Raw genomic sequence first — 12,217 nt, forward strand, 5'->3', positions numbered from 1 at the left:
TTGTCACTGGCCACTCGGGTGTTTTCTATCTTCCTGGTGGTGGAATTTGAATAAAGATTCGTGCACTTTGTGTCTTTCAAAAAAAAATTAAAAAAAATAAAAAGGGACCCCCTACCCTCCCCCTCACTGAAAAAAAAAGAAAAACTGGAGTGTCTTCACTGTTTTGATCACACAGCATTGCCCTTTGATGTGAAGGGCAGTGTTTGTCACTGGCCACTCGGGTATGTTCCTATTTTCCTGGTGGTGGAAATTGAATAAAGATTGGTGCACTTTGTGTCTTTCACTGTGTCTCGCACCTGCACACACACACCATGGGTGCTGGGGATAAAATAAGCACTACCGCACTTAGGTGGTAGTGTGGGGGTTAAATTTAAAAAATATATATATATATAAAAAGAACAAGAGTGTCCCTTTGATGTGAGAAAAAAAAAGAAAAAAAAACTGGAGTGTCTCCTGATCTTTGGGCACCCGGTACGGAGGAGGCAGAGCAGGTCTGAAGACCTCATCGTGGGTCTGCTCCTGGGTCTGGCCAAACTGGCCATCAACAGGTCCAGGCAGCGGGCCGTGGAGGGGGTCGTTAGGGCCGACTGCCTGCCCCTCTTCCGCGATTACGTTAGAGCCCGGGTGTCCTTGGAGAAGGAGCACGCGGTGTCCACCAACACCCTGGAGGTGTTCAGGGAGAGGTGGGCGCCGCAGGGAGTGGAGTGCATCATTTCCCCCTCCAACTCTATTTTGATTTAGTCCCTACCCTCCCCTTCACTGTTTTGATCACACTGCATTGCCCTTTTGTGAAGGGCACTGCTTGTTACTGGCCACTCAGGTGTTTCCTTTCTTCCTGGTGGTGGAAATTGAATAAAGATTCGTGCACCTTGTGTCTCTCACTGTGTCTCACACCTGCACACACACACCATGGGTGCTGGGGAAAAAAATGAAAAAATAGAACTGGAGTGTCAGCTCTGGGCTTTACTTGTTACTGGTTCATTGGCTACATAGGTATCTTTTCTAGTGGTGAAATGTTAATGAAGTTATTTTCACTTGGCTTTTTTCACTGTATCTTGCACCTGCCCACACATAAACATGAGTGCTGAGGAATATGAGCCATACAGCAGTAGTTTGGGGGGAGACACAAAAAAAAAAGAAATAAAATGTATATAGAGAATGTCAGACATCCTAGGCAAAAGTGAGGACTGCAGATGCTGGAATCCAGCTCCTCGGATGCTGCCTGACCTGCTGTGCCTTTCCAACACCACTCTGATCTAATGTCAGACATCCTGTTCATTCTGAGAGCTGGCTCTGAGGGAGCTGGCTCTGAGGGAATTAGATCAGTGCCAAGATCTCTTAATGTGTAAATAAAGAGTGACTTGGTGATGGGATACTGGTCTCTGTGGAGTTATTTCAACTACGTTCTCAAATGGTTCACTATGCTGATACTGGGTATGGACAGACTGTCTTATGAGAGGTTGAGTAGGTTGAGCCTGAACTCATTGGAATTTAGAAGAATAAGAGGTGACCTTATTGAAACATAGAGTATTCTTATGGAACTTCACAGCATAGCTACAAAGAGGCTGTGTCCTATGTTGGGGACCAGAGGGTATAATCTCAGAATAAGGGGCTGCAATTTTAAGACAGATGTTGAGGAATTTCTTCTCTCAGAGGGTAGTGAATCCGTAGAATTCATAACTGCAGAGAGCTGAGATGACAGACCAAGATGGACATTTCTTTTCAGAAAAGGAATCAAGGATTATGGGGAAAAGACAGGAAAGTGCAGTCCAGGAATTTCAGTTCGACCATGATCTCACTGAATGGCAGAGCTGACTCGGCTGAATGGCCTAGTTCTGCTCTTGCATTTTATGGTCTTGTATTCCATGATGTGCTGAAGTTTGCACAATATGACAAGACTGTGCAATGGCACAGCTAGACTGACTGATGTCCTAATGAGTGTCAATTTGCAATGAGTGGCAGTTACCCTTGAAGAATGTTGGAGATCTTTTGCCCTCTTGCAGCACTGAATGTTTTATGAGACTCAGAGTGCTGAATCAGCTGTGCTGCAATCTTGGTCCAGGCTGCCTTGGTCTGCTGGGGGGGTTTCCTGATTTTATCACTCGGGGAGGGTACCTTCCTTCTTTCCCCAACGACCTGGACCGGAACCTTTAGTAAGGCTTTGTTGGACCTGGGGGCCAGTTTTTATTTGGTATGAGATATCTATAAAGTGGGTGGGGATGACCTAAACAATCTGATTAATCTTTGTGGCAGTAAGTGTAAGACCTTCAGATGTGATACCTGGACATCTGACCCCAAAAGGTTCCAACAAGTTTGAGAATTTCCTGCCTGGCTCTCCTCTACAGGATTCGCTGTTCTACTCATGCAAAAATTTGCATACATAAAGAATGAGCTAAAAACCACGTGATTGCGCACAGAAGCTTGACCTGTTCCTGAGCAGAAGGAACATCATTAAGAAGTCTGATGTTGTACACAGGATTCATAATGGAAGATGTTGCTCTATGAGTCTGCATTGTAGCCTGTGGAGGTATGGCATCACCTGGTGTTGGAACAGCTGTCATGAATATAGAAAGTACTGTTATGGAGTTTGTAAGTAAATCTGCAAAATAGCCTCTTGTTTTATGCTTTCAGAGCACTTGGTAATGGCAAAGCCAATAATTGTTGCCCATTGCAAAGATGATGATATAGGAGAAAGTGAGGACTGCAGATGCTAGAGACCAGAGTTGAAAAATGTGATGCTGGAAAAACACAGGAGGCCAGGCAACATCCGAGGAGCAGGAGAATCGACGTTTCGGGCATAAGCCCTTCTTCAGGAAAGATGATGATATGCCATCTTCTTAAAATTGCTGCAGTCTTATGTGGCGAAGTTGAACTCAATTTTGTTTGGTGGTGAGTTCCAGACCTTTGACCTTGAAGTTCAGAACAAATAGCAATATAGTTCTAAATTAGGATAGTGTGTGCCCCGAGGGAACCTGCAGATGGTATTGTTCTTGTGCCACTAATGCTTTGTTCTTCTAGATTCTAAAGGTTGCGCGTTTGGAAGATGTTTATAAAAATCTTTGGTAAGTTTTCTTTTTAATTCACTTGTGGGACATGGGCATTGCTGGCTGGTCCAGCATTTATTGTCTGTTGTTGCAAAGCATCTCATAGATCATAGAATCCCTACAGTTTGGAAGCAGGCCATTCAGCCCATTGAGTACACACTAACCCTTCGAAGAGCAGCCACCCCAGACCCAATCCCCTCCTGTATGCCTGTACACCCCTGGACATTATGGGCAATTTTGCATGACCAATCCATTTACCTTGTGTGACCATGCTGCTCCTTTATGCTGGCCTGGGCTTTGTTTTTCCAGAGAGTTTGTAAAAACAGCAATTCTGAAAAGTCTAGGTTTGAAGGGTTTTTGGGCCAGTTTGATTATAGTTAACAGATACTGCCTCAGGAAAAAGGCTTTCAAGTTTAAAAGAAAATTATACAATGAAAGGGTTGTAGCCTGTTCTCCCAGCTTAGCTTTGGTTTGGTTTGGTTTCATTTTTAGCAGTCTGGCTGTTCACTGAAAGCAGTCAGTTTTTGAGGCTGCTGCTCCAAGAAACAGTGACATAGAAGAAGATGTTCCATGCTGAATCTCTCTGCCATCTCTCTCTCTCTCTCTCTCTCCTGTAAGACCCCGTGTTTGATTCTTTTTTGCCAAGGGGTGTTTATGGGGATTATTGTAAGTATTTGAAACAGCATCGTTAAGTTGGGGTAATCTGTTGGGTTTTCGGAGAGGTATACTTATTCTATACTCTGTTCTCTTTTATTTGTGTTTCATTCAGTAATTTTGTAAATAAATTCTGGTTAGTTTAAAACTAAGTGGTTTGACCAGCTGCATCACTCCTGGAAAATCCACTCCACACCTGCTCAGAACAATAAGCAAAGTTAATGTCAGGGCTACTTTCTTGAAATGTTTCGAGAGGGTCAGGCCTACTCCATAACAGATTGCAGGCTGTTTGTGGGATTTGTTCTATAGTACCGATTTGGCTTTCGGGTTGCTGGAATCGAAGGCAGTGGGTGGTAGGTGTTAGTGTCTTTTGTTCCAGGTGTTAAATTTGGCTGGTTTAAACAGTGCTTGGGATAGCAATGGCTCTTTATGTCACCAAGAGGTTTCTGAGGGTGGAAGGATTGACTTTGGCGGGTTTTGCAAAAGGTGATTAAGGCCAAGCTGCTGGAATTAGCAGACAAGCTGAGGTTGGAAATGCCTCTTTCCTTCAGGAAAGGAGAGTTAATTACGGCAATAGCTCAGCATTTGAATTTGCTGGAAATGCCATCAGAATTTTTGGAGATGGCTGGAATTCAATTGAGGATGAAGCATCTTGAGTTGAGGCAAAAGACAAGGAAAGGGCAACAGAAATGAAATGGTTTGAATTACGATTAAAAGCAGAGAGAGAGGAAAGGAAGAAAGAGAGGGAGTTTGACTTTCAGAAACTGACACTTAGACAAGAAATCTTTGAGGAGAAAGTGAGGTCTGCAGATGCTGGAGATCAGAGCTGAAAATGTGTTGCTGGAAAAGCGCAGCAGGTCAGGCAGCATCCAGGGAACAGGAGAATCGACGTTTCGGGCATAAGCCCTTCTTCAGGAATGAGGAAAGTGGCATAAGCCCTTAAGGGCTTATGCCCGAAACGTCGATTCTCCTGTTCCCTGGATGCTGCCTGACCTGCTGCACTTTTCCAGCAACACATTTTCAACTTAGACAAGAAAGTCAGCTTAAAGGGATGGCGATAAAGGCTGAAGTTAAGCCTAGTGAGGAAGAGAGCGAGGATGAGCAAATCCATGGTACTCAAAGACCTGGTTGAGAAGCTGTTTAAATATATTCAAGCATTGCCTAAATTTTATGACAAGGATGTGAAAGCCTTTTTCATCTCATTTGAAACAGTGGCTAAACAAATACGATGGCCAGTGACTATGTTTGTTTTGTTGATCCAAACAAAACTTGGAGGTAGAGTTAGTGAGGTATTCGCAGCACTACCAGAGGAGGTACGTGGGCATATGAGATGGTGAAGAAAGCCACCTTAAGTGCATATGAGCTTGAGCCAGAAGCCTACAGAAAATGTTTTAGGAATTTAAGAAGGCACCCTGGTCAAACCTTCATTGAGTTTGAAAGGATTAAACAAAGTAATTTTGATAGGTGGATAAGGTTTGTATTAAAAATAGAACAAACCTATATCACTGTTAAAGAGACAATTATTTTGGAGGAGTTCAACAATTTACTTCCTGAAGTAGTAAGAACTCATGTGGAAGAGCAGAGAGTTAAAATGGCAAGATCAGCAGCTGAAATGGCTGATAATTATGAGTTGGTCCATAAATCAAAGTTTGGCTTTCAAAATCAATTTTAATCCACGAGGGATAAAAATTGGGGAAAGAGAAATCCTCACATGGAAAGGGAAAGGTAGATCTCGGTGAAGATCATAAAGATAACTTACCAGAGGGTAAAAAGGAAACCCTTGAAGGGGAAAGAAAAGTTAAAAAGCTCCGGTGTTTTCACTGCAATAAAGTAGGCCGGGTGAAACCACAGTGTTAGTGGGTTAGGAAAAGCACTGGGAAGCCAGATGTAGGAAAACAGGATAAGCCAGTGAATTTTGTTGGCGTGGTAACGGAAAGCACAGTGGAGGCTAGAAAGCTGCACTAGTATGTACAACCTGGTCAGAGGTTGGTTGTGGAGGAAATGCCAGATCTTCAGAAACCATATGCCTGCGAAGGTAAAGCTACTTGTATAGGCCAGGAGCAGCAGGTAAAGAGGTTACAACATTAAGAGATACAGGATCCTCTCAATCTGTGATGTTGAAAGGTGAGGAGATATGTACCTCTGAAGGACTACTGCCAGGAAAAAAAGTGCAAGTAACGGGAATTCACAGTGAGACAAGAAGCACTGAATTATGAGAAGTGAGGTTAGACTGTCCAGTGAAGAGTAGAGAAGTCATTGTAGGAGTACTGGACAAACTCTCAGCACAAGGAATACAATTTGTCCTTGCTAACAATACAGCTGGTTCATAGGCAGGAGTTTTGTGGTTCAAAAGCCAGTGGAAACTCAAGCAACTGAACTATTGTGGGACACAAATCCTGGGACTTTTCCCAACGGTGTGGTAATAGGTCACAAAGTCACCAGTTGACTTTTGCCCAAATTGGCGATTTTCCTGCTCCTCAGATGCTGCCTGAGCTGCTGCGCTTTTCCAGCACCACTCTAATCTTGATTCTAATCTCCAGCATCTGCAGTACCCACTTCCACCTATAGAAATGAGGTGTTGTTAGTAGTGCTTGAGCTACCACTAAGGGGTAATTTAGGATTTACAAAATACAAAAAAATTTTTTAACTGGCTTAAACAGCGCAAGGATGTAGTTGGATTTTACCAGACATATCATACATGTCAGGTATTTGGAAAACCACAGGCAGTAATGAAAGCTGAACCTTTAATACCTATTCTGAGGAACCTTTTACAAGAGTCTTGATTGATTGGGTAGGATCCCTACTTAAAACAAAAAGTTGGAACCAGTATTTGTTAACAATTTTTTATGTGTCCACTAGACTTCCAGACTCATCCCATTATGCAATATCTAAGTTAAAAGGATTGCAGAGGAGTTTCTCCAATTTTTCACTAGATACAAACTACAGTCAGATCAAGGGTCAAACTTCGCATTGAAATTATTCAAAGAAGTTACAGACAGATTAGGAATAAAACAATTCAAATCTACTGTGTACCATCCAGAATCACAGGGAGTGCTAGAAAGGTGGTATTAGACATTAAAGACCATGTTGAGGGCTTACAGTCAAGAATATCCAGATGATTGGGATAAGGGAATTCCATTTGTACTTTTTGCGATCAGAGATGCACCAAATGAATTGACCAAATTCAGTCCATTCGAATTAGTTTGTGGGCATGAAGTGAGAGGACCACTAAAATTGATTAAGGAGAAATTGGTAAGTCATAATTCAGAGACCACATATTTGGACGATGTGTCAAATTTTACGTTATGATTAAATAGAGCGGGGGAATTGCCGAGACAGTATTTAAAAGTATTGCATCATACAATGAAACAGGAAGCAGACAACAAATCAAGAACTCACAATTTTGCTATTGGAGATAAGGTGTTAGTGTTATTTCGAGTGATAAGTGAACCTTTAAAAGCAAGGTTTAGTGAGCCTTATCTAGTCAAAAAGAGGTTCAGCGAAGTTAACTATTTGTAAACACTCCAGACAGAAAGAAATCTGAGTGTGTCATTTGAATATGCTCAAAAGGTATTTTGAGAAGGAAGGAAAGCCAAAGGAAACTTTTTTTTTAAGATTACTTACAGTGTGGAAACAGGCCCTTCGGTCCTACAAGTCCACGCCAACCCGCCAAAGCGCAACCCACCCAGACCCATTCCTCTAACACTACAGGCAATTTAGCATGGCCAATTCACCTGACCTGCACATCTTTGGATTGTGGGAGGAAACCGGAGCACCCAAAGGAAACCCACACAGACACGGGGAGAATGTGCAAACTCCACACAGTCAGTCGCCTGAGGCGGGAATTGAACCCAGGTCTCTAGCGCTGTGAGGCAGTAGTGCTAACCACTGTACCACCGTGCCGCCCACTAACACAGAGTGAAGAACCAAGTTCAGAGGATTCTGAATTGGACATTCCTCAAATTAAATTGGACAATGAGGAAGTTGTCAAAAATTTGAACAAATTAGTGAGTTATCTTTCAGAGGAAAATCAAAATGAGTAATTACGATCACATATGTGGAAACAACCTGGGACGTACTAGCCTAATTATACACAATATAAATATGCTGTTCTGATTAAGCAACATCCTTATAGGCATAACCCACTAAAGTTGGCACAGGTTCAAAAGGAGATTGAACGTATGTTCCAAGACAGCATAATCGAAATGAGTTACAGTGACTGGTGCTCACCCATAGTAATGGTGCCAAAACCAGATGACACTCAACGGCTATGTGTGGACTATCGCAAAGACAATGCCATTACAAAGACTGATGCATATCCAATACCGCGTTTGGAAGACTGTGTTGAAAAGATGGGACAGTCAACTTACAATTCTAAGTTGGATTTGCTTAGAGGATACTGGCTGAAAAATGTGTTGCTGGAAAAGCGCAGCAGGTCAGGCAGCATCCAAGGAGGAGAATCTTCGTTTCGGGCTTTTCCAGCAACACATTTTTCAGCTGTGTATCAGTTTAAAGTCAAGATTAGAGTGGCGCTGGAAAAGCACAGCAAGTTAGGCAGCATCTGAGGAGCAGGAAAATCGACGTTTCGGGCAAAAGTCCTTCATCAGGGCTGGGGGGAAGATAGGTGGGAAGGTGATAGGTGGATGTAGTTGGGAGGTAATTGTGATAGATCAGTGGGGAGAGTGGAGCAGATAGATGGGAAGGTGTCAGGAGGTGAGTAACATATCATAAAACACTTAATGTCTGATGTGCACCTGTAACCAAAACATTAATGGGTTGGTCCGGTTAAATTTCTGGTCAACTGTAATTCCCATAATATGACTAGTGGTAGTTTAAGTATGGTGATGCCATGAATTGTCAATGATTAGACCTTCTCTTGTTGGAAATAGTCATTGTGTAGCATTTGTGTGGTTCTAAAATTACTTGCTACTTACCTGACATCAACTTGAATTGCCTTCGTTTCAACCACTTTTTTATCATGAGGGAACTTAGTGGGAACTTGGTGTAGAAATTGTCCAGTGGGTGAATGCATATCATTCTTAAAAAGCAGGTAGTTGGCAGTCCCATCAGTTCTATGCTCAGTCCACCTTGCATCCCTGAGAGATAAATGAGAAAGCAGTGAATAGCTAGTTAAAGGGGTAATCTGTGACCATAAGCCAGTAGAAAAGATCATGTTTCAAAATCCAAAAAGCTAAATCAAGTAATTAATGATAGATTTGACAAGGTCAGTATTACTGAGAACTGTTTTTTCCAATCTTGAGGTCCCATGAACAAATTTGTTTCATTTTATATTATGTAACAGAAGCCCAAGTACTGATTGAATTAATCAATTCAACATAACATGTCAGAAAGCATTAAACATTGTCACACAGACAACAGATTGGTTGGATTAAGTGTTAGAAAGTGAGTTTTGCAAACTCTCAATTCATATTCAAGAAAGCAGATATCAGTGGGACTAAAATACAAAGTGCTGAAGCAACTCAGCAAGTTTGGTTAATGTTTTGAGTCTGATAAGACTCTTGTGCAATTCTGATCTCCCTCCTATAGGGAGGATGTTGTGAAACCTGAAAATGTTCAGAAAAGATTTACAAGGATGTTGCCAGGGTTGGAGGGTTTGAGCTATAGGGAGAGGCTGAATAGGCTGGGGCTGTTCTCCCTGGAGCACCAGAGGCTGAGGGGTGACCTTATAGAGGTTCATAAATTCATGAGGGGCATGCATAGGGCAAATAGACAAGGTCCCTCTGGGGTGGGCGAGTTCCAGAACTAGAGAGCATAAGTTTAGGGTGAGAAGGGAAAATAGTCAATGCCTGTTGTGTAAAATAGTTTCAGAGTGCATTGGCAGTCCTTGCCTGAGGAAAGTCAATGGAGAAAACAGTAATTGGTTACAAAAAGGCTGCTAATTTGCTGTAAACCCAATTTGTGCTACTGGCACAGACTAATTTAACTCCTATATTTTTGACTGAAGATTGTTTTGGTCAATTGGAGTTAAGTAACAGTTCCTCTGACAACACACAGGAAAGAAAAATCTAAGCAATCACCTGTAAAAAATCACAATTTGACTGAAAGGCACTAAAAACATTATGATATCAGCCTTTTACAATATCTATTATTTAGCTTAACAGGGTGTAGAAGAAAAAAAGTTAAATAATCAACTAATAAATTTTTATTATGTAAGGAAATGCAGAATATGGAACTAATTTGGATTATGGATGAATTTCTTTTCCAAAACAGCATTTACCTCATCAAGACCTTGCCCAAGAGAAATGTTACAGTAACATATCAGAGGCAAAATTTTATACTTACAATAATGGAAACTGTACTCTCCTGGTTAAACAAAGACATTATTAATAATTTGTCTTCAAAAGACTTTTCATATCCTATTGCAAAAATATAAAGATTTAAAATAAATGCAGAAATGGAGATTTCAGCTCCTCCATCCTTAGAAATTTAGAGATTCCACTTCACAGCATCCAATTGCCTCTTGAATTATTCCACATTTCTTTCCTCCACTACTCTTTTCACAAAACCAATCTGAACATTAATCACTCTTTATGTGAAAATACCTTTCTAGCTGTTATTACTTAACCTACTTTCCCCTATTTACTTATTTAATATGCATTCAGTCTAGCTGCAAAATAAAAACAGCAATTGTTGTGGGGAGTAGGTAGAGTTCCAAAGTTTCACACATATACTTAGAGGCATGAGCTTGTGGCAGGTACATGTACAATGATGCCATGTTGGCACTAGAGAGATACTGGAAGTGACGAAGGTGCAATACCTTTAATGTATCATCACTAAATGCATAGTAGCACTTATTAAAGTGGTAAAAGCAAGAAACACTGCATGCTTTCTTAATTATCAGTGCGTAGAGGCAATTGAAGAACAATATCAGAAAACATCTCAGCAGTTGTTCCCTGATCAGTGGTTAGCTTTCACAGTCATTAATATGTGGCCTTGTTCTATAGTCATGGTTTGACTTGAAGTCATGTAGCCTATGAACAATGTCCATTTCACTTTGTATCAAATTCAATGTCACCTTTCAAATTTGAAGAGTTTTGTAATCCTTCTTAAGAATGTAGCTGTACAACAAAAGAGATCAACCTTGTGTCCATTCCCTAAATATCTCAGTTTATTTTATTTGTATGGGAATGGTGTTGTTTGTATTAGCACATGGGAAAATCTTAGGGAGTGATAATCTTATATCCTTAACAACTTACTTCTTGCAGATACATCTTTCTATTGGTAAGAATGATCATTTAACAGTCCTTGTGGAGCCAAAATCCCATCTTTTCAAAAGGACAGCTCTGATTGTATTTTGTGGCACTACAATGCTGCTAAGTGAAACAGACAGTGAAGATCCAGCAGCTCAAAACTGAGCGTCCATGAAGTAAACACGAAGTGCAATTATGGGCTGTCGCCAGCAGCAGAATTTTATTCAACCATAATCTGCAATCTCATGAATCCGCATAACCCAAACTCTACTGCTACCTCAGGTATAAAGCAAAAGAACATGCCAAGAACTACACCTGTATAGACTTAAAAATGAGGTAACAACCCAGTGAAGCTACAACACAGGATGACATGCTTCCTAAACAATGGGTGCAGAGTGCTCCACATATTGCTGAGAGATCCAATAATTCAATGATTAAAGCTTTGTAGTCATCTAACATCCAATCATAACAGATTCTGGAAATTCAAGTATCTGGTAGGTGTTTCCAAAAATATCCCTTTCTTTGGTGATCAGGGAGCCACAATGTCAGTGTAAAAATCAGAGCTGAAGCATTTTCAACTTTAAGTGAGAAACGAAGAGTGGCTAATTAAATTTGGTCACTTCTTGAGGTCACAATCATCACAGATGTCAGTCGTAGAACGATTCAATTAATTCCACCAGATATTGAGAAACTGCTAAAAATATTGGATCACCAAAGGATATGGGCCCTGAAAGTAGCCCAGCTATTGCACTGAAAACTTATGTTTCACACCTTGCCACGCTATTTGCCAAATACTCCTGTAGTTATAATTCAAGGCATCTACTTGACAAATTAGAAAAATGCCTGAGTATTACGTTCTGACCACAAAAATCAGGACGTATTCTACTGGTAACTATGGTATCAAGCAGCACTTATGAAACAACAATCATATGCACCTATTGTCTATCTGCCTATTGAAATTGGCAGATACGATATTGTGGGGATAACCTGAAAACTTATGTTTCACACCTTGCCACGCTATTTGCCAAATACTCCTGTACAGTTATAATTCAAGGCATCTACTTGACAAATTAGAAAAATGCCTGAGTATTACGTTCTGACCACAAAAATCAGGACGTATTCTACTGGTAACTATGGTATCAAGCAGCACTTATGAAACAACAATCATATGCACCTATTGTCTATCTGCCTATTGAAATTGGCAGATACGATATTGTGGGGATAACGGAGACGTGGCTTCAAGTGGACAGGGCCTGGGAAATGAATATTCAAGGCTACACGTGCTATCGTAAGGACAGACTGACGGGC

General features: G+C 41.1%; 1 protein-coding gene across 1 annotated transcript in view; it reads right to left on the minus strand.

Moving 5' to 3' along the window:
* Nucleotides 1-12,217, minus strand: part of LOC122564715 — a 155,439-nt gene that overhangs the window by 40,511 nt on the left and 102,711 nt on the right. Inside the window, exon 8 of the mRNA XM_043719838.1 lies at nucleotides 8,633-8,794. Coding sequence (XP_043575773.1) covers nucleotides 8,633-8,794 — 162 coding nt within the window. The remainder of the gene's footprint in view (nucleotides 1-8,632; nucleotides 8,795-12,217) is intronic.

The sequence above is a fragment of the Chiloscyllium plagiosum genome, chromosome 30, assembly GCF_004010195.1.
Source record: "Chiloscyllium plagiosum isolate BGI_BamShark_2017 chromosome 30, ASM401019v2, whole genome shotgun sequence".
In the NCBI taxonomy this organism is placed as follows: Eukaryota; Metazoa; Chordata; class Chondrichthyes; order Orectolobiformes; family Hemiscylliidae; genus Chiloscyllium; species Chiloscyllium plagiosum.